This window comes from Macrobrachium rosenbergii, chromosome 48 (genome assembly GCF_040412425.1).
Source record: "Macrobrachium rosenbergii isolate ZJJX-2024 chromosome 48, ASM4041242v1, whole genome shotgun sequence".
Lineage (NCBI taxonomy): Eukaryota > Metazoa > Arthropoda > Malacostraca > Decapoda > Palaemonidae > Macrobrachium > Macrobrachium rosenbergii.
Genome location: NC_089788.1, coordinates 27,602,827 through 27,626,164, shown reverse-complemented (window position 1 = coordinate 27,626,164; position 23,338 = coordinate 27,602,827). Strand labels below are relative to the sequence as shown.

The 23,338-nt window shown below is 40.9% G+C and overlaps 1 protein-coding gene across 2 annotated transcripts in view; it reads left to right on the top strand.

Annotated features, from left to right (window-relative positions):
- Cdc45 (cell division cycle protein 45) overlaps positions 1–23,338 on the top strand; it is a 118,698-nt gene that overhangs the window by 13,415 nt on the left and 81,945 nt on the right. The window contains exons 2-5 of one of the 2 annotated variants that reach the window (XM_067091552.1): positions 4,267–4,419; positions 16,653–16,790; positions 17,339–17,410; positions 21,752–21,907. In XM_067091552.1, coding sequence (XP_066947653.1) covers positions 4,267–4,419; positions 16,653–16,790; positions 17,339–17,410; positions 21,752–21,907 — 519 coding nt within the window. The remainder of the gene's footprint in view (positions 1–4,266; positions 4,420–16,652; positions 16,791–17,338; positions 17,411–21,751; positions 21,908–23,338) is intronic. The other variant, XM_067091554.1, reaches the window with a different exon arrangement.

The following is a 23,338-nucleotide window of genomic DNA, read 5'->3' as shown; positions in this document are numbered from 1 at the left end:
CGCAATTGTAAGCTAAAACTCTTACATTCTAGTAATATTCAGTCATGTACCTTCATTTTGCAACGAATTGGAAGTCTCTAGCACAATATTTCAATTTTTGGTGAATTTTTGAAAAAAAAACTTTTCCCTTACGTCCACGCACGGTAACTGCTGAACATCTCAGAAATTCTTTTGTCACATTGTCGTAATTTTTGCACCGGTTTATATTAGTCGTTACATAAAGTTTTATATATGGAAATGTGCGCAATTTCATGTTGAATACAACAGAAAATAACTCATGGTTGTAGCTTCTATCAGTTTTGAAATATTTCCATATAAATCACGATAAGTGCCAAAATTTCGACCTTCGGTCAACTTTACATTCTAGTAATATTCAATCATGTGGTTTTGCAACAAACTGGAAGCCTCTAGCAGAATATTTCGAATTATGGTGAATTTTAAAAAAAAAACTTTTGGTCAACAAGACGGTAACATTCTTCTAATATTCAATCACATTCTAGTAATATTCAATCATCATTTTTGCAACAAACTGGAAGTCTCTAGCACAGTATTTCGATTTACAGTGAATTTTTGAAAAAACTTTTTCCTTACGTCCGCGCGGTAACTCGGCCGAACACCTCAGAAATTCTTTCGTCACTTTGTCATAATGTTTGCACCGTTTTATTTTAGTCGTTACATAAAGTTTTATATATGGAAATGTGCGCAATTTCATGTAGAATACAACAAAACATAACTCATGGTTGTAGCTTTTATCAGTTTTGAAATATTTTTATATAAATCACGATAAATAGAAAAAATTCTACTTTCGGTCAACTTTAACTCGACCGAAATGGTCGAAAACTGCAATTGTAAGCTAAAACACTTACAGTCTAGTAATATTCAATCAATTACCTTCATTTTGCAACAAACAGGAAGTCTGTAGCACAATATTTCGATTTATGGTGAATTTTTGAAAAAAAAAATTTTTACGTCCGTGCGTTACGAATTCATGCATCATTTTGTGATAATATTTTCTCTGTGTTGCTTTAATTGTTTTACAATTTGTTATATACCAAAATCATTGCAATTTAGTTTACAATACAAAGAAAAAAAAATAACTCGTTAGCTTTAACCGTTTTGCTCACAGCGCGATTTGTATACTGTAAAATTATATATGAAATTTTTTTTTCAATATTTATATATGATAATATTTTTTTTCACTTCTGATGGTTGCATACTAAACTTCAGGCAATGACAAAAAAAGGAGCCAAAAATGAACTCTTAGTCTTAAAAACTAAGCGTGCTGTGATTTTTTTAAAAAAACTTTTTTTCCGCTTCAGCGCTAACTCCCGAACGCTGACAGCATACGACAGACACTTTTGTAAATACTGTAGAGGCTCTGTGTTAGAGGGTTAAGATGTTTTGACATGGCTGTTGTGTAACTGTTCCAATTGTCTCCCAATTACTAATTGACAAATGTCCAAGAGCTGTTTAACCCTTTAACGCCAACTGGACGTATTTTACGTCGACCAAAGTTATCTGTCAGGTGCCGAGTGGACGTAAAATACGTTGACTACAAAAAGTTTTTTTAAATATTCGCAGAAAAATACTTATAGGCCTTGTTTGCGAAAAATTTTAAATCGCGCCTTGAGGGATGCTGGGAGTTCATGGATCACGCTGTTGTTTTGTTTACAAGCGTGACCCAGCTGCGCATGCGCGAATTTCTTTCTTATCCCAAAAGAAAGCATCAGCTAACTCTGCTGAAAATCTCAGACATTCTTTAGTCACTTTGTCGTAATTTTTGCACCGTTTTCTGTTAGCCCTCACATAAAGTTTTTTATATGAAAATGTGTGCAATTTCATGTACAATGCAACAAAAAATAACTCATGGTTGTAGCTTTTATCAGTTTTGACATATTTTCATATAAATTACAATAAGTGCCAAAATTTCAACCTTCGGTCAACTTTGACTCGACCGAAATGGTCGAAAAATGCAATTGTAAAGTAAAACTCTTATATTCTAGTAATATTTAATCATTTACCTTCATTTTGCAACAAACGAGAAGTCTCTAGCACAATATTTCGATTTATGGTGAATTTTTGAAAAAACTTTTCCTTACGTCTGCTCTAACTCTGCTGAAAATCTCAGAAATTCTTTAGTCACTTTGTCGTAATTTCTGCACCGTTTTATATTAGCCATTATATAAAGTTTTATATATGAAAATGTGCACAATTTCATGTAGAATACAAAAAATAACTCATGGTTGTAGCTTTTATTAATTTTAACAAATTTTCATATAAATCACGATAAGTGCCAAAATTTCAACCTTTGGTCAACTTTAACTCGACCATTTTGCAATTGTAAGCTAAAACTCTTACATTCTAGTAATATTCAATTGTTTACCTTCATTTTGCAACAAACGAGAAGTCTCTAGCACAATATTTTGATTTATGGTGAATTTTAAAAAAAAACTTTTTCCTTACATCCGCACTAACTCTGCTGAAAACCTTGTAAGAGCCTGACGCTGTCTCTTCCAAACACGTGTGTGTTCGTCGTCCATCGGAGTGGACAAGACAACAAGAGCATCTCGTTTTCTTTCTCTAAAGGAACGCGATTTCAACCATACAATATTTCCGTCTGTTTCTCCCTAACCATTGTTGTCTTGATGTATGTACAATCACCACTACTTGCATTGCCATGCAAGCATTCTAATCATGTACTCATAATGTTCCAACAAATCTTCTGTATCAAACTGTGTGTATGTTTCTGTTTGTGAAGACGCCAAATGTCTCGTCACTCCGATGGACGACGAACACACGAGCACACATGTGTTTGGAAGAGACGGCGTCAGGCTCTTACAATCTCAGAAACTCTTTAGTCACTTTGTCGTAATTTTTGCATAGTTTTCTATTAGCCATTACATAAAGTTTTATTTTTGAAAATGTGTGCAATTTCATGTAAAATACAACAAAAAATAACTCATGGTTGTAGCTTTTATCAATTTTGACATATTTTCATATAAATCACGATAAGTGCCAAAGTTTTAACCTTCGGTCAATTTTGACTCGACTGAAATGGTCGAAAAATGCAATTGTAAGCTAAAACTCTTACATTCTAGTAATATTCAATAATTTACCTTTATTTTGCAACAAACGCGAAGTCTCTAGCACAATATTTCGATTTATGGTGAATTTTTTAAAAAAACTTTTTCCTTCCCTCCGCACACACTAACTCTGCTGAAAATCTCAGAATTTCTTTAGTCACTTTGTCGTAATTTTTGCACCATATTATATTAGCCGTTACATAAAGTTTTACATATGAAAATGTGTGCAATTTCATGTAGAATACAACAAAAAATAACTCATGGTTGTAGCTTCTATCAATTTCGAAATATTTTCATATAAATCACGATAAGTGCTGAAATTTCAACCTTTGGTCAACTTTGACTCGAACGAAATGGTCGAAAAATGCAATTGTAAGCTAAATCTCTTATATTCTAGTAATATTCAATCAATTACCTTCATTTTGCAACAAACGGGAAGTCTAGCACAATATTTCGATTTATGGTGAATTTTTAAAAAAACTTTTTTACGTCCGCGCGTTACGAATTCATGCATCATTTTGTGATAATATTTTCTCTGTGTTGCTTTGATCGTTTTACAATTTGTTATATACCAAAATCATCGCAATTTATTGTGCAATACAACGAAAAAAAAAACTCATTAACTTTAACCGTTTTGCTCGCAGCGTGATTTGTATACAATTATATAAAATTTTTTGTTCGTGCAATCATATATTCCAATATTTATATATAATAATGATATTTTTTTTCATTTCTGACGGTTGCATAGTAAACTTCAGGCAATGAGGAAAAAAAGGAGCCAAAAATGAATTCTTAATCTTAAAAACTAAGCGTGCTGTGATTTTTTGAAAAAAAAACTTTCTTTCCGCTTCGGCGCTAACTCTCAAACTGCGCTGGCATACGTCAGACACTTTTGTAAATAGAGGCTTGGCGTTTAAGGGTTAAAAAAAACTGTATAAAGGTATTGTACATATTTTGTGTTATTTCTTTCATCTTGTATGTTAACAAGCAATCAATGCATCAATTTAAATTTATGATTTCCTTGGAAGAAAGACAGTCTTAGGATTAGATGTATTGTAGATTTTAATGATAGTTTATATATTTGTTAATTTTGTCTTCTAGTGCCCTGATGACAGATATGAAATTATCAAGTGATCAGTGTCTGTTTATGCTCAGAAGTACAGATATATGTTTTCTTTTTCAGCGAGTTTTGGTGCTGGTTCATTTTGATGTGGATGGTATTTGTGCCAGCAAAATTCTTCAGTCACTCTTCAGAACAGACCACATATTGTACACAGTTGTACCTGTACAGAAGAGGAAGGACCTAGTGAATGTGTATGAGAATCATGCTGAACAGGTGAGACTGCATAGATGCAGTGTAAATTCACATTTATTGCTTTAAGGTTCTTTCTGTTGTACATTTGATTGCATTCCTCCACCTGCTGCTAAATATTTGAAAGCATGGGTTATATTTAATAGTACTGTAATTTACCTTGATATTCAAAAGAATTAAAAGAGCCTAATTGAGGGAAGGTATCAAAATAATGTTATATGTTAATTGCAGTATGTAATGAACTGAAAATTAATTACATAGGTATAAGTTTCTATTAACCGGCAGCTAGAAATTTTGAACCCTACTTTTGTTTTGGTTACGACTAACCCTCAGGGTAAGAGAGGAACTAGCTCAGCAAAAGAGCTCAATATGTCTCTGATGGGTGTACAACAGTTATTAGCAGCAGTGAATTTTTGGAGTTCTTTAGCTTCTCGGTCGTAGTTACAACAATCGGTGAAGTATGCTCTTTATGGTAGCCTTTGGCATATTTGACAGCGTCAGGTTCTTATTCAGACCTAACCTACCGAATTTGACTTATAGCCTTTGGCATATTAGACAGCATCAGGTTCTTTTTCAGACCTGACCTGCTGATTTTGACTGTTATAATGTACTGATCTTAGACATTCTAGGCTTTGTTGACTTTAGACTTGTCAGCAGTGTCCAATTCTAGTTTCCAGAGTTTTCGTTATTGCAGCAGAGGCGGTAGTACTAGAATAACTAAAGCCTGTAATGACCCGCACACACTGCACATCTTGGAGGGGTCAGATTTGTTCGATTTGACTTGTCATGAATGTGGGCATTGGGATGTCAAAATATGGAAAACTGAATAATCATTTGTCAAAACTGGACAGAGACAAAAAGAGGAAAGTGGCTTCTAGAGCCAATAGTAAAAAGACGTTATCTAGCCAGGTTCCTGCTAAGTCTGTGACTGATAATGCTTCTGTATCTTTTATTCCTCCTAATCCCAGTTCACAATCTGTTCCACCATCTCCTCTCCCTGGCTCCCTTACTCCCAATCCCGACCCCATTGCCAGCCTTGAGTCGAGAGTTAATAAAAAATTTGAATCATTAGTGAATACAATGGAATAGATAGGTGCTTCAGTGAAAGTCCTTATGGATAAGTTCAGTATAAAAAGTGTTGGTGAAGTGTCAGTGGAGGAGGTGGCTGTCTGTCCCGCCAATTCTCTTAGGCAAAGGTCCCTGGCAAACTCCCCTAAACCTGGGAGGAGCCAAAATGGTGGCCCAAAGGAGGTCAGTCGAGTCTGCCCACAGGCAGTTGCCCCCTCAGTCGGACCTGTTGCCGCTTCCCAGGTCACGACATAGTGCCACTGGAAAGGTGTCTGTATGGAAGTGAGTTGTCTTTTATCTAGTCTTTCTAGCTCCCAGGCGCCAATGGCGTTTTAAAGACGAATCGCGTTCTTTAAAGAGACGTGCTAATTGAAGTGTCTCATTTCCCTGCAGTGCCTGTGAAGAAGCCCAAAGAATCTTGTCTAGTGAAGCTGTCTTGCAGCCTTTGGGACAGTCCTGAACGCTTCTCCGAAGATCACCCAGAGTTAGGGGGACAGTTATCGACAGTTAAGCACCTAGTCCCCTCTTGCAAGCACTCTTCTTCGTTAGCAACATGGCCAAGCGCCCATCAGTTGTGCCAAAACGTTCTCCTGGACTAAAGAAAGTGACTGAGCTCCCATTAGCGCCTGAACTACCAGCTCCTGTTACGTTTGTTGATATGGGACTCCTGCACGCTTCCGAGTACCCGTTAGCTCCAGCTCCCTCAGCGCCTGAGTTTGTAGTTTCTGGATTAAGGCCTTTGGCACCAGAGCATCCATTGGTGCCAGAGCTCCCCTTAGCTTCTGAATGTCTTTTGTCAGAATGCTCAGGTCTTTCTGAGCGCCCTTTGGCGTCTGAGCTTTTTTCTGTGCATGAGCACCAGTTGGCTCCTGAGCTTGTTTTGTCTTCTAAGTGCCCACTATCTGTAGAGCTTCCCAGGGCACCAGTGCTTCTTCTAAGCTCCTGACACCTACTCCTGTAATTGGGGTTTTGGATCCAGCTGCCGCTCAGCTGCCCCCTCCTCCTCAGTGTCTGGCCTCTGTGCAACAAGCTCCCACAGTAGCGGGCCCTTCATTTCTGTCCATTCAGCGACAGTTAAACAATATAATGGGGTAAATCAAGACACCCCCTTCACACACCAACCTCTTGCGGAGTTGTCTCCCATTTCTTCAGAGGAGGAAGTAGTGGACCCAGTCACCCCTCCAACTGCTCATGCTTAGTTGCTAAGGTTTTTGTTAGCAACATTTCTTAACTTCTCTCCTTCAGCTCCAGCTTCCCCGGCATCTACATATTTAATGGACAACCAGACAGTCAATTCTACGAGACTTCCAAAGATGGTTCTGTCTTCTGCTAAGAAGGCTTTACATGAAGTGGAAAGCTGGCTCTCAGGCAAGAGAGAGCAGGGAAGAGCCTCCTTTAGTTGCCCTCCGTCGAGGCTCTCACAGAGGAGATATCTTTCTTACCCAACTGGAGAGGCCCCAAGGGACGGATCTCTGGAGCTGGCTTCCCTTTTTGCTATGGACATTTTGAAGAAAAGGGGCTTTGGTGTTCCTATACCACAAAAGGAGTGACCCTTTCACAGAAGTCCACTCTGATATATTCCCCATTGGATAAACTACCTGTTCCCACAGGACACAGTTCTTCAGATTTCTTCTGATATTCAGAAGAAATCTATTGAGGACCTCCTCGCTCAGTATGCGAGGCGCCCTAGAGAAACTCCGGCTTCCTCATCTGGGACGGTTTCCCCTGTCCAACCTCAGCCCTTTTGTGGTAGGGGCAGGCAAAGAGGCTTTCCCAGACCGTGTGTGAATGCCTGCTTTGCCTCTTGGGTACTCAAGAGTCCACTAAAACCCCCGTACATAAGTGAGAATCACGTCCTCTATACGCCCGTAGGAGCAAGGCTCCTCTGCTTTTGGGAATGATGGGAGGCGAGAGGAGCAGAAACCTGGATTGTGGAAGTTTTGAGGGAGGACTACTACATTCCATTCACATGGAAGCCTCCTTTGACCAGCTTGCCTGTCGCATTGACGGCCTACTCAGTAGGCTCTGAGAGGTTTTCTGCCCTCTCCCAAGAAGTGTCTTCCCTCCTCGAGAAAGAAGCCATCGAAGTGGTCAAGGATACCAGCTCTCTGGGATTCGTAGTCCCCAAGGCCTCAGGGGGCTGGAGGCCAGTCCTGGGCATAAGCGCCCTGAATTTGTTTATCAAGAAAACCAAATTCAAAATGGAAACGAGCCAATCTGTCCTTGTATCCATTCATCAGGGGGACTGGATGATTTCAGTAGACATGAGGGACACATACTTCCATGTCCCAGTTCATCAGGACTTGAGGAAGTTTTTAAGGTTCGTTTTCAAGAACTGGGTGTATCTGTTTAGAGCCCTTTGCTTCGGTTTTCAAGCGAGTCTTAGCTCCCATAGCGAAATGGTTACATCTGATGGGGGTCAACATTTTGCTCCATCTGGATGATTGGCTCCTTTGTTCTCGACTGAAGGAGGTGTGTACGGAGGACCTGCAAAAGACCCTTCTTCTAGCCCAGGAGTTGTGCCTTTTAATAAATTTTCAGAAGTCACAGCTGACTCCTTCTCAGGAGACAGCACATTTGGAGAGGAGGATAAACTCTCTGACTTTTCGGGTTTTCCCCTCCCCTCAAAAGGATAGAATCCAGCCCTGAGAAAGTGGCAAAATTCCTCTCCCCTCAGTCTTGCTCTGTGAACAACTGGATGAGCCTACTAGGGACCCTCTCTTCCATAGAGCAACTCATATCCCTGGGAAGACTACATGAGGAACTTGCAATAATATCTACGAACCAGTTGGAACAGAAAGAAGTGTCCGGACACTTTTGATTTCCCAATAACTTGGGATCTCAAACAGGACCTGCTGTGGTGGAACTCTGGGGACAGACTGTCTCAAGGGAAATTTCTCCTTCCTCTGAGCTCCGACCTAGTGTTTTATTCAGATGCTTCACACCTAGGTTGGGGAGCTCTCCTGGGAGACAGGGAGGTCTCCAGGATTTGGAATCCAGAACAGAGCAAATGGCATATCAACGTAAAAGAGCTGAAAGCAATTCACTGGGGATTGCAAGAGGTTGCTCTGGAAGTGTTTGGAAAGATAGTGACAGTCCATTTGGACAATACCACGGCGCTGTGTTATGTCAAGAAGCAGGCGCCAGTCCTCGAGTAATGTATATCAGGCCAAGTTCATGGTGCCGAACACAAAACATCTCGTCTTCTAAGACAATTGTAGCAGAGATTGGAGATTCCTGCTTTATTTAAGATTATCTAGAAGACTGTCTTCCTCAACCATTAAGGGCTACAGAGCAATGTTGAGCTCAGTATAGAGACACAGGGAAGTAGTTCTCTTCTGATAAGGATTTGTCCAATCTTATCGAGTCATTTGATATGACTAAACAAAAGGAAGAAAAATTAGTAGCTTGGAACCTGGACATGGTCCTAAAGTGGTTGTCGGATCCCTGTTTTGAACCTCTAAGTTCAATCTCTATGAGAGATTTAACAAGAAGACTGTCTCTGGTAGCATTAGCTACAGCTAAGCGTTTTAGCGAACTACATGCTTTAGATAAGAGAATCAGTTTCTCTCAGGTAATGATATTTGTTCATTTACCCTTGGGTTTTTAGCAAAAAATGAGACCCCTTCCAATCTGTGGCCTCGCTCCTTTTCTGTCAAGAGTCTGGTAGATATCTTAGGACCTGAAGAGGAAGAAAGGACCCTTTGCCCTGTAAGGGCACTAAAATACTACTTGCAAAGAACTGAAAAGATTTGTGGTGCATCGAGCAACTTTTTTTCTTATGGATCTTATCCTGGAGACTCATTCACAGTTTAAGAAGGATGACTTACCATTAGTGAAAGTGAAAGCACACGAAGTGACAGCTGTAGCCATGTCCATGTCTTTGAAAAATAATTTGTCGCTTTCCTCAATTATCCAGACAACATATTGGAAGTGTAGGTCAATATTTGCCTCTCGTTACTTGAACAAAGGCGAAACATATATGAAAATTGCAGTAACTTGGGTCCATTTTCAGTTGCTGGCATGGTGTTGGGAGAGGGAGTGTAGGAAGTATCCCCTCCCTACTTTTTATCTTCACCTTGAAACAAGGGTGTTGAGTCGCAGGGGGTCCAGGGAGTACTATGTATGTGTAGTGCCCACCAGTTTGTTTTTTCTGTGATGGGTAGTGGTTTTTAATTTATGGTCTAGGCTACTACATTGCTTACTCTGGTTGTTTTTATGTGTATGGTACTGAGCCCAGGGCAGGGGCAACATTTTAATTCTTTATCTGCAATCGGAGAACTCCTTCGCAGTAAAAAATCCCACTAAAGTAGCAAGCGCTTCCTGTCTATACCGCCACTCCGCTACTGGGTGAGATGAGCGCCAACCAGAGGCAGTATTCTCCTGTAACAGCTCTCTCGCCAGGTAAGGAACCAGCAAACTTTTTACCAATGTTAGCATTTTTTCTATTCTTATTTCATTACAATTATTAATGTGTTAGAATAGATAGGGGCCATGCATCCCACCTCCTTCAATGTGGGATTCAGTTATGTAATTACTTGGTAAGTTGCTTTTATGAAAATGACATTTTTATAATAAAATAAAGTTTTATATATACTTACCAAGTGATTATATGATCAGAGCCCTCCCTCATCCCATCACATGGACAGGAAGGTATAAACATATTGAGATCTTTCGCTAAGCTAGTTCCTCTCTTACCCTGAAAGTGGGCGGGGTTAGTCGCCTAACCAAAACAAAAGTAGCGCTACCGTGAATTTCAAAAGTTCTAGCTGCCGGTTAATAGAAACTTATAGCTATGTAATTACAGTACTTGGTAAGGATATATAAAACTATTTTATTAAAAAAATGTCATATTTGGATTGTATACAAATGAGATATGATTACAACAGTGATAATTTAAACTCAAAAGAGTCTATATGTTTAATCTTTACTGTTGTTATCATATCTGGTTGTATACTGATCATATTTGTCCACCATCTGCCATGGTATTCAGTCATTACATACTGTCATGTTTATGATTACTATCAGCAATTGTTTGATCACCAGTTGTGAACAGAGCTGAACTCAAACCATGAGGATATATAGTTTGGTTGTCTGCATCAACCAATTGAGGTATCTTGACGACTGCATTCTTTTTTGCATCTGAGATAACCAGAGGGACACTAGGTCTCCTTCCTTGTGCATACGTGTACTCCAGATCTGCCAGTTTTAATTAGTTTAGATACTACTTCTTAAAAGAAAATTACCATATATTGTTTTAATCTTAAGCATGTTTAAACTGGTGTTTCAAGATATGGGAAGTTTTGTAAGTAAAAAATAAAAATTACATACATTTAATCAAGACAAGTGAATTTCGTATGAAGGTTAAATTTTTATATAAGTAACTTACCAAGTAATTACACAGGTATAGTTTCACTTGCACGGCAGCTAAAATTTTGAAATTCATGGGTCACGCTATTTGTTTAGGGTAGGTGACTTGCACCACCTACTTTCGGGGAAAGACAGGAACAACTCAGGTAAGAGCTTCAGTTTGTTTCTGTAACTCTTGATCCCAGTCCTCAAATTGTTCCACCCTCTCCTTTACCTGGCTCCCAAGCTTCCGAACCCGACCCCATTGGACAAAGTTAGTGCGAATAGTACCAGTGAAGTGTTGGTGGAGGAGTTGGCTACTCATCCTGCCGATTTTCCTAAGCAGAAGTCAATGGCATACTCCCCTAAACCTGGGAGGAGTCCCAGTGGTAGTGTACGGGAGGTCGGTGGGGTCTGGCCATGGGTAGTCAGCCCCCCAGTCAAACCTGTTGCCAACTTCCAGGTTGTGAAAGAGAGCCAGTGGAAAGGTGTCTCTATGGATGCGCATTGTCTTTCTTCAAGTTCAGAGGATTCTAGTCGCAGGCACCAATGGCGCTTTGCGGAATAGTTACACCCAAGTGGATGTGACAAGCTCTCCTCAAGTGCCTTGTTAAAGGTTCGAAGAATCTGTTGGTAGTCCTCGTCTGTCGTGTAGTCACCGGGACAGCCCAGAGCGTTTTTCTTCAGAGCACCCCATAGTAGAGAGTCAGAGTTCGGCTCACAAACACTGCTTCTTGTAAGCGCTCCTCATAATCTTTTGAATGTCAGTCTTTTTCTGAACACCCACGAGCGTCCAGCTGTTCCTGAGTTTTTCTTGGAGTCAGAGCATCCAGTAGCACTTTAGAGTCCATTAGCGCCCATGCCTTCTAGAGTCTCCAAGCACTCCTTAGCATCTGAGTGCCTGTTACTGCATGAGCGCCCAAGAATCTCCAAGCACTCATTAGTGCTTGTTACCCTCTGAGCTCCTCAGAGCACCCGTTAACATCCGAGCGCCCACTGGCACCCAAACGCCCAGTTTTGGCTGATCGTCCAGTTCCAGCCTTCGGGCGCTCAGCACCATCTCCTTCTGCAACTCCTTAATCCAGTGCCCTCAACGATTCGCAGGATTTTCTGTGGAACCCTATAAATTATTTGGGAATATTCACCCATTCGCAGATTTCTTCTTAGAGCAATATTCAGTATTTTTAAATTATTTTCGTGACTAAATACTGTATTGTACCTACATATACATTTTATAAAATAATGATTTACAGTACTAATTTTCAGATATTAACATTAAGTTTAATAAGTTAAAGAAAATAATAATTATCTCTCTCTCTCTCTCTCTCTCTCTCTCTCTCTCTCTCTCTCTCTCTCTCTCTCTCTCTCTCTCTCTCATACTGAGATGAGAGAATTGTTATGCATGCGTATGTTTATTTGTTTTGTATGATAAATGATTTATTAATTTTCAAATTATATTAATATTAATATTATTAACTTTCAGATAATATTAATATTAACCCTCTAACGCCGAGCCTCTATTTACAAAAACGTCTCCCGTATGCCATGCATGCTCGGGAGTTTGCTTCAAAAGCGAAAAAAGTTTTTTCAAAAAATCACAGCACGCTTGGTTTTTAAGATTAGAGATCATTTTTGTCTCCTTTTCTTTGTCATTGCCTGAAGTTTAGTATGCAGCCATCAGAAATGAAAAAAAATATCATTATCATATATAAATATTGGAATATATGACAGCGAAAAAAAAAAACTCGTATATAATTGTATACAAATCGCGCTGTAAGCAAAACGGTTGGCCTCTCTGTATGCAATGGGAGTACTTAAAAAGAGAGAGCTTTGGTGCTCTTATACTTCTAAGGAGTTTACTCCCTTGCAGAAATCGGCACTCCTGTTTTCTCACCTTGATCAACATCACCTGTTCTCACAGGCCACAGTGCTTGGAATTACATCAGACCTCCAAAAGAAAAGCACTCAGGACCTTTTGGCTCAGTCCTCTAGACGTTCTAAAGAGGTGGCTGCCTTTGGTTCCAGGATGGTCTCTTCTCTGCAGATGCGGCCCATTCTTGGCAGCAGGCAAAGGGCTTACTCTAGAACCCACTGTAGCGTCTGTTTCTCATTACGCGCCATCAAGAAGTTCTCTAGATCTTCCTCTCGAAGGTGAGGACTGTCCTCTGTACTCCAGTAGGTGCCAGACTCCTCTTTTGGGAGAGATGGAGAGAAAAAGGAGCAGAACTCTGGATTGTAAATGTCCTGAAGGAGGGCTACACTATCCATTTCAGGGAGAACCCTCCCATAGTTAGCACACCCATCGTCTTGACAGCCTACTCTGAAGGCTCAGAGAGGATTGTGGCCCTCTCAGAAGAAGTTTTGTTCCTCCTCAGGAAGGGGGCAATAGAGTTAGTCGAAGACGTAAATTCTGTAGGGTTCTACAACTGCCTGTTTGTAGTTCCCCAGTTGTCAGGAGGCTGGAGGCCTGTCCTGGACGTCAGCGCCCTGAATTTCTCCGTCCTAAAGACAAAATTCAGGATGGAGACGAATCAGACTGTCCTGTCATCTATTCCCCAGGGAGATTGGATGGCTTCCATCAATATGCTGGACGTTCCTTTCCACGTTCCTATCCATCCAGACTTCAGGAAGTACCTCAGGTTCGTGTTCAAGAACACAGTATTCCCGTTTCATGCTCTGTGCTTCAGCCTTTCAATGACTCAACAAGTCTTCATCAGAGTTCTCGCTCCCCTCACAAAGTGGCTCCATCTTTTGGCAATCAACATCTTTTACTTAGACGATTGGCTTCTTCAGGCTCAATCAAGTGAGAAGTGTACGGAGGACCTTCGGAGGACCCTTCTCCTAGCCCAACACCTGCGCTTACTAATCAGTATGCAGAAGTTCCAGCTGACTCCATCTCAGGAGATTCTATATTTGGGAATGATGACAGACTTGGAATTTTTGGGTTTTTCCATCCCCCAAGAGTAAAGTTCTGCTTGAGGACGGTGTACAAGTTTCTGTCTCTCGAAAACTGCTCAGCCAACAAGTGGATGAGTCTTCTAGTACATTGTCCTCCATGGAGCAGTTCATCTCTCTAGGCAGACTTCATATGAGAACTCTGCAGTTCTTCCTAAGGATTAGCTGGGACAGGAAGAAATTCCCAGACATGTTCGTTTTTCCTGTGGCTCCCAAAATGAAGAGTGACCTCCAAAAGAAAGTTTTTGGAGGGGAAAGTCTCTCCTCTCTTTGAACCCCAACCTAGACATCTACTCAGACGCATCGAATCTAGGTTGGGGAGCTCTTATGGGGAGCAAGGAAGTGTCCAGGACATGGTCCCCGGAACAGAAAAATTGACATATCAATGTCAAAGAATTAAAAGCGATACGTTTAGGACTTCAGTTCTTCGCGTCGGAGGTGTGCAACAAGACAGTGGCAGTCTACTCGGACAACACTACTGCCATGTCTTATATCAAAAAGAGAAGGGGGGACTCACTCCTCCCTATATGAAGCAGCGAGAGACCTCCTCTGGGCAGACCAGAATCAAACCAGAATCCTAACACATTTCATTCAGGGGAAGTTAAATGTTCTGGCGGATGAGTTGAGTCGTTAGAAGCAGGTTCTCCCCACAGAGTGGACCCTAGATCCTCTGGTCTGCTTAGATCTGTGGAAAGTAGGGGGAAACCAATCCTGGATCTATTTGCAGCCACCAGGAACCATCATCTCCCGTTGTTGTGTTCACCAGTCCCGGATCCCCTAGCATGGGAGACAGATGCCATGTGCAGGACTGGTCAAACAAAGACCTCTATACCTTCCCACTGTTCAGCCTGGTGAGACAGGTCATAAACCAATTTCAGTCTCATCAAAAGTGTCAATGATTTTAATAGCTCTGTTCTGGCCATTGAAGGAGCGGTTCCTAGACTTCAACCTTCTAGTGGATTTTCCGAGGCTCCTACCTCAAAGGCCAGATCTACTCAGACAACTTCACTTCAGGCAGCTCCATCAGGGGTTGGCCCTGACAAGTTACAAACTGCCAGGAAGCTCCTTAGAGCGAAGGGCTTTTGAAGATCAGCTGTGGAGTTTGTTGCCAAGTGTAGATGCCAATCTTCCGACAAAGTCTACCAAGCCAAGTGGGCAATATTTCATTCTTGGTGCAGAAGACACAATATTGCGTCTTCTCAGACTCCTGTAGCAGAAATAGCTGATTTTTTGCTATATTTAAGAACCTCTAGAAGTCTGTCTACTTCCACTATTAGAGGTTATAGGGCCATGTTAAGCTCTGCCTTCCGACATAGGGGAGTAGATCTTTCCTCAAATCAAGATTTGTCGGATCTCATAAAGTCCTTTGACACCACCAAACAGAACGAGGTAGGAGTGGTCTCCTGGAACTTAGGTGTAGTTCTCAAATGGCTCTTTGGTCCTCGTTTTGAGCCCCTTCGTTCAATTTCGTTAAGGGATCTCACTAGAAAAACACTTTCTGGCAGCCTTAGCGACAGCAAAACGTTTGTTTACCCTGGGTTTTTAGCCAAAATTGAGACCCCGTCTAAACCCTGATCTTGTTCCTTATCATTAAGAATCTGACAGAAATATTGGGCCCAGAAGAAGAAAAGAGAGCTCAAGAACCCATCTCGTCCACTGTCTAAGAATGCCCTGGCATTCGTCCTCAGAGGCATCGTCTTGGAAGCACATCCCTGATTGGGGATTATGTTTTACTCTCTTTTAGAGTTAGAGTTCAGAAAATAAGAGCTGTCGCCACTTTGTTGGTTTTCAGACATAACTTCTCTCTCATCAGTTTTGCAGTCGACTTTTTGTAAGTGCAAGTCAGAGTTCGCTTTCCATTACTGTACTTGTGTGAAACAGAAACCGTGTATAATAATTGCACTACCTTTGGTCTGTTTTCAGTGGCTTGCATGGTGTTGGGGAAATGAGTGTAGGAAGCATCCCTTCCATCCTTTTTTCTCTTCCCGTTGACATAGGGTGTTGAGTCTTTAGGGGAGCCTGGGGGTACTGTGTACGTGGAGTACCCACCAGTTCTTCATTGGTTGGGTGGTGGTTTTAATTATGTGGTGTAAGTGACGGTGTCGTTTTTTATGGTTATCTTTTGTGATACTGCGCCCAGGGCAGGGGCAATTTTTTGTGCTTTGCTAGCCATCGGAATCAACCATCGCTGCAGAGTTCCCACTGACGTAGCAGGCGCTCCATGGCTATACCGCCACGCCACTATACAATGAGGTGAGCGCCAACCAGAGGCAGTATCTTCCTGCAGTAGCTCTCTTATCAGGTAAGGAAACAACAAGCATTGTATCAATCCTAGCAACTTTTTCCATTTTCAAATTCATCACCATTTTTAATGTTTTGGGGTAGATTTGTCCATGCGCCCCACCTCCTATCAATGTGCGAATCAGCTATGTAATTACTTGGTAAGTTACTTATATAAAAAGGACATCTTTTTGATAAAATAAAGTTTTATATATACAGTACTTAGCAAGTAATTACGTGATCGTAGCCCTCCCTCCTCCCCTCCTATGAACACAAGGGCATAAACAAATTGAAGCTCTTTGCTGAGTTGTTCCTCTCTTTCCCCAAAAGTGCGCAGGGTTAAGTCACCTACCCATAACAAATAGCGCAACCTGTGAATTTCAAAATTTTAGTTGCTGTGCAAGTGAAACTATAGGTATGTAATTACTTGGTAAGTATATATAAAACTATTATATCATAAAAATGTCATACTTACAACTAGAACTTATGGAAATTGAACCAGTTTCTGCAGTATAACCGTTTGTTTACTTTTTATGTAAAATATAATAGTGTCTGGAAAATTGTAGATATATTGCTGTAGCTCATTACTTTTGTCATATTTTCAGATCAAACACATCATTTTAATCAACTGCGGTGGGTGCATTGATGTGGTTGACCTTTTACAGCCTGCAGACGATATCATCTTTTTCATTGCGGACAATCATCGCCCCCTTGATATATGCAACATCTACAGTGGAGAGCAGGTGAGACAAGTCACATACAGTACTTTCATTTGAAATTTATGTAATAATTTACAATTTGGAAGTCTTACTGAGTGATGTGGTTCCATTCAGTTATTCTTACAATGCATAACAGTATCCTGTCAAGTGCTGTGTTCAGAGTTTTATGAACATTATTCAATTAGTAGGTTGTGAGTTTTTACTTTGTACTTGTTCATTTTATCATTATTAATTGTTTAATCTTCTTGTGACATTCATAATTTTCTGGACACAAATCGTGTAATATACTCAAATATGAGGAAGCCATATTATAGTTTCATTCACTTTCATATTCTTACATTGACAAATTTTTGCTTATTTAGGCATGATTTGTATAAATTCATGAATTTATTGCCACTCAATCAAGTTTTTGCAGTTACTTACTTAGAGAAGTGTACTACCAAGAGTTTAATCATGTAAATTTGTTAATATCAATGTACAGTACTTGACTTTTCTGTTTCTCATTATGCAGTATCTATGTGTATCTTGCTTTAGATATGGAATTTACTCAGGATCTGGCTTTTAACAAACAGGTTCGAATCCTTTCTAAGTTAGGAGATGATGAGCAGGTGCCTGCATTCAGTGATGTTTTCCGAGAAGATGAGGTAAGTTTCTGATCATCTTGAGAATTTTCGTCATAGTTGTAAAATCAACATTACTATATTAACATTTACCCTTGGGTAAACTTCGAAAGAGTAATTTTTTTTCTGTTGTATCATGTCAACTTTTTGCATAAGTTCTCATTTTAGTAAATGTGGAGTTTTTTTTATGACATCTGAGGAGAAAGATATTACATTCTGACCAGGCTACCTGTGCTTTCATAATGACTGGTAATATGAGAGGGCGAATTGGTAAGTCTTGAGACCTAGGGAAGTTACATACTGCCCCAAAGCAGAGGTGCCTTCATTCTGTAAATTTATATAAGAACCAGTGATGAGGGAATCTGGACAACAGCAAGTTTAAACATTGTATTATACAGAGATAATTTTTTTTTTTTATATAAGTAACTTACCAAGTAATTACATTCCTATTAGTTTCACTTGCTCGGCAGCCATAATTTTAAAATTTGCGGGTCTTGCTATTTTGGTTTGGGTAGGTGACTAGCCCTGCCCACTTTCAGGGAAAGAGAGGAACAACTAACAAAAGAGCTTCAATTTGTTTCTGATGGCTGTACACCAGTTATTAGCAGCAGCATTATTTTGAAATTCATTATTTTTCCAGTTGACCTTTCATCTATTGGTGAAGTATTCTTACATTGGTAGCCTTGCGGTATGCTTAGAGTTAGGTTTCTTTTTGAAACACTATTTATTGAATTTGTGACTTTTTTCCCGATTGTAACTTGTAGTTGATTCTTAGTAATATCAGACTGGAGTTCAACTAGCTTTAAGTACTGCAGCAAAGGCTGCAATACTCGTTTTACTAAAGAATCATACATTTCACATACTATCTGTACAGACTGTAGAAGACAGGTATGTTCAGTGGATTTAAGATGTAACAAGTGTTCTGACTGGGACAGTAAGAAATGGAAGACTTTGAGGTCACATTTGAATAAACTGGCTAGGGATAAGAAGAGGAAGGCAACTGCTAGACAGATTAGTAAGCCTTTAGCTAGCCAGGAGTCTCCTAATTCTAATGTTAATGTCGATGTTGATGTTCCTGTGATTTCTGTGAATCCCATTCCCAGTTCTCCATCTTTGCAACCCTCTCCTTTACCTGGCTCTCTCGCTTCCGAACCCAACCTTATAGCCAGTCTCGAGTTGAAGATTGATAAGAGGCTCAAATTAATATGGAATCCATTACCCAGTTGGCATCGTTTGTGAAAGTCCTATTGGACAACAAGAGTGATTTGGAGCGCCCGGTAACACCTAGTTCTAGTGAAGTGTTAGTGGAGGAGGTGGCTGCCCATCCCGCCGATTCTCCTAGGCAAAGGCTAGTGGCATACTCCCCTAAACCTGGGAGGAGTTAAACTGGTAGCCTAAGGGAGGTCGGTGGGGTCTGCCCATGGGTAGTCGCCCCTCGGTTGAACCTGTTGCTGAATCCCAGCTTGCAGCCAAGCACCGCTGGAAAGGCGTATCTTTGGATGTACATATCTTTCATCAAGTTTGAATGAGTCTAGTCCCAGGCGCCAATGGCACTTTGTGGATGAATCACATCCTCTGAAAAGACGTTTGATGGGTATGTCCCGTTCTCCTCCAGTGCCTTTTAAGAGATTCAAGGAACCTGTGTAGCCCTTGTCCATCCTGCAATCACTGGGACAGCTCAGAACGTTTTTCTTCAGTGTCTCCCTTGGGAGAGAGTTGGAGTTTGGCTTTCAAGCGCCCAACTTCTCATAAGTGCTCCTCATCTTTCAAGGTGTCTTCTCCTGAGCAGCCTCCAGCACCTGAGGTCCCTCTGGCGCCCGAGCTCTCTGTAGTTTCTGAAGTTTCCTTGGGTGTCGAGCACCCGGTATCGCCCTAGTGCCTGAGAATGTCTTAAGCACTCACTAGCACCTGATCGCCCTTCAGTCCCTGAGCTCCCGCCTCCTCTTGAGCGCCTGTTGATGCCGAATGTTCAGTGACGTCCGTATGTCCAGCTGTTGCAGAGCACCCATCAGTGCCTGAGCACCTGTCTTCAACCGATTGTCTAGCTTCTGCTGTCTGCCTCTCAGCTCTGTCTTCTTTGGTTGGGGCTCAAGCAGTTAAACGCCCAGTGCCTTCTTCTGTGCAACCGTCTCCTCTCCTTCAGGCTAAGCATGCTGCCAGTACACAGGTGCCCACAGCTATGGTTCCCATTCAAAGCATTGGACAGCATTTTGAGCCTTCTCAAGAAGGCTCCGTCGGCTCCCCAACCTCCAGACTTGGGTTTATCTCCTGTATTCTCTAACGAGGAAGGTGATGTGCTTGTTCAGGACGCTTGCCCATCAGCTTACACATCTCTGTTTAGGTATCTTCTAGTTACCTTTCCAAGTTTCTTTTCACCTGCAGCCCCATCTTTGCCCACTTCTGCCTTTCTAATGGAATCACAGACTTTTGATACGAAGCTGCCCAAGTTGGTGCTTCTTCCTCAGCGAAGAAAGCCTAGTGTGATGTTGATGGATGGCTGGTGGAGAAGAGGGATCAAGGAATAGCCATCTTCAGCTTTCCTCCTTCCAGGTTATCCAAGAAGAGATACTTATCATATGCCACGGGGGAAGCTCCTTCCCTAGGAGTGTCTGTCTCCTCCCAGGGGGACTTCTCCAGGTTGATTGACTTGTCTCGAAGATCTGCCTTTTCTTCAGCAAAGATTATGTTATGTTCTTCAGAATTAGGCCGCCTTAAGAACTTGTTTAAAGTTTTTGAAGTTTTAAGCTTTCTTGACTGGGTGGTGGGTGCTGTGGCTCATAAGATTAAGGACTGCCCTGTTTTGTCCGAAGATAGTGGTACTGACTGGCTAGGAGCACTCTCATGCATAGATAAAGGTATCAGGGATGCCTCCCAAGAGTTGGTTTCCCTTCATACAATGGAGTTCTTAGAAAGAGGGAACTATGGTGTTCTTACACCTCTAAGGGAGTTACTCCCTCGCAGATGTCAGCACTCCTATTTTCCCCTCTGGACCGTCATCATTTATTCCCGCAGGCTACATTTCTGGGGATATCGTCAGATCTTCAGACGAAGAGCACCCAGGATCTTTTGACCCAGTCATCTAGGCCGCCTAAGGATATGTCTGCTTTTGCTTCTAGGACAATCTCTCCCCTACAGATATGTCCCTATCATGGCAGCAGGCAGAGAACTTATTCTAGATCCCAATCTAGCTGCCGGTTCATCTCACGTGCCATTAAGAAATCCTTGACTAGAGCTTCCTCCCATAAGTGAGAACTATGTCCTCTGAACTCCAGTAGGAGCCAGACTCCTTCCCTTCTGAGAGAGATGGAGGGAAAAAGGGGCAGAACCTTGGATCATAAATGTCCTGAGGGAGGGTTACACCATCCCTTTCAAAGAAAAACCTCCTTTGGTCAACACGCCAGTAGTATTGACAGCCTACTCCGTAGGCTCAAAGAGGTTTTTGGCCCTCATAGAGGAAGTTTCGTCCCTCCTCAGGAAGGGGCGAGAGTTAGTCGAGAACATAAACTCCTCAGGAGTCTACAACTGTCTGTTTGTGGTGCCCAAGGCATCCAGAGGCTGGAGGCCCGCCCTGGATGTCAGCTCCCTGAATGTCTTCATCCAGAAGACAAAGTTCAGGATGGAGACAAACCAAACTATCCTGTCATCCATTCGCCAGGGAGATTGGATGATATCCATAGATGCGCAGGGCGTACTTCCACGATCCCATACATTGGGACTCAAGGAAGTATCTAAGGTTTGTACGTGAGAACAATGTTCCAGTTCCGTGCTCTGTGCTTCGGTCTCTTGATGGCTCCACAAGTTTTTACCAGTTCTTGCTCCCCTCGCAAAATGGCTCCATCTGATGGGAATCAAGATATCCTTCTGTTTAGATGATTGGCTCATTCAAGAGAGAAGTGTTAGGAGGACCCTTCTCATGGCCCAGGATCTGGCCTTGATGATTAACATGCAGAAATCCCAGCTGACTCCTCGAAGGATTCTTTGTTTAGGGATGATGTTCATGGGCTCATGAACAAACAATCTTGTTACAATGAAACACTTTTTCTGCAAACTCACTAATCGAAGTTTCAGTGCCTTTATCCCTTCCCAACACTCATCTCAAGAGAGGTAGGCACAGAGAAATGAGCAGGATGCTTTCTTGGTTGCTGGAACATGGTCTTGGCTTGCATATTGTGGTTTTCCAACTTTCAAGATCTGCCAAATAGGTGTGGCTGGGAAATCATTTGGATAAACTAAAGCTAATTTTGGCTAATGGGTGTATGTAAAAATTTGTTTGATTTAATTTAAAAACATTATAGTTGATGTACATGAAATTCAAATTATGGCCTTTTTTATATTCTAGACTTATAATTTATTTCTTCTTGTAAGAGTGATGAAGAAGAAGAAGAGAGTGATGAAGAAGGAGGAAAAAGGCCAAGGTTTGATGAGTCAGTTTTGGAAAAGAGGATGGAGAGACGCCGATGGGAACAACAAAGACATAAGATAGTATTTGACTACACACAGTTCTCATATTATGGGAATTCTGTAAGTATGCTGTGCTTTGTTGTCAGCATTGTTTACTTGTGGAATGTAGGGTTTTTCATTACTGTATCGATCTGTATGACTTTCTTTGACGGTAATTTGTTGTTAGGGCATACAAAATTCATTACAGTAATTGATTTCTGATCATGGGTAACTGCAAAATGACACTTTTTTTTTTTTTTTTTTTTTTTTTTTTTTTTTTTTTTTTTTTTTTGCAGATCTTTGATAGAAAAGCATGAATGTTCTTGTGCTGTTACTTGATATGTTCCCTTCCTTATGAGAGAATGCTTTGATAAAGTTACATGACTTCAACATCAGACTTTTTCCTCCATGTTCCAGCTGTCTGATGGGGAAGAAGGCTCTCAAACCAAATTGGAGGAAACTTTTTTCCCCTGGCCGAACTCAAAATTTCCTGTGTTCTTTTTCTTTTTTTCATTATTTTTTCATCTCCTTCATATTTCATATCATCTTTCTACCCTTATTCTTTGGGGATTTCAATGCTCATAATTCCCTGTGGAGTGGAGGAGCAGTGGGTGCCAAACGTAGGTTATTGAGGATATCTTGGATAATCACATTTCAGTGCTAAATAATGGAGCAATGACCTTTGTAGTATACACGCCCATATATGTATGTATATATATACACAATTATACCTCGGTTCACGAACTTAATTCGTTTGAGGATGCCGTTCGTAACCCGAAAAGTTTGCGACCTGAATAGATTTTTCCCATTTGAAATAATGTAAATACAAATAATTCATTCAAATATCATAAATGCTGATTTTTTTCAGTTTTGTTGATGTTTTTTTTTGGGACAAAGAATATACACTTAAATTAAAATAACCTTAATTATATACAAATACAGTAGTGCACCGAGATAATGGACCGTGGTATATCGTACTTATGGATATACGTATTGGTGCGAAATGGAAATATCAATTTGAGGTTTTCGCCACCAGATCTAGTGCTGAACTGTTTTTTCAAATCGGGCGCTCCTAGTTGGCACACCACTTGCTTACGAGCATCCCATGAGTTACTGTTACTGTTTCTTTATTAATTTACATTGCTTTCATCTCTGAAAATTATGCTAAAGCTTTTACTGTCCTGCAGTATATATATTAAACCTTTAACGCCGAAGCCCTATTTTCAAAAATGTCTCCCATATGCCGGCGGCCTCCGAGAGGTAGCGCTGGCGAAAAAAGTTTTTTCAAAAATCACAGCGCGGTTAGTTTTCAAGATTAAGAGTTCATTTTTGGCTCCTTTTTTCTCATTGCCTGAAGTTTAGTATGCAACCATCAGAAATAAAAAAATATCATATCATAAAAATTGGAATATATGACAGCGAAAAAAAATAAATTGTATACAAATCGCGCTGTAAGGAAAACGGTTGAAGCTAATGAGTTAATTTATTTTTAGTTGTATTGTACACTAAATT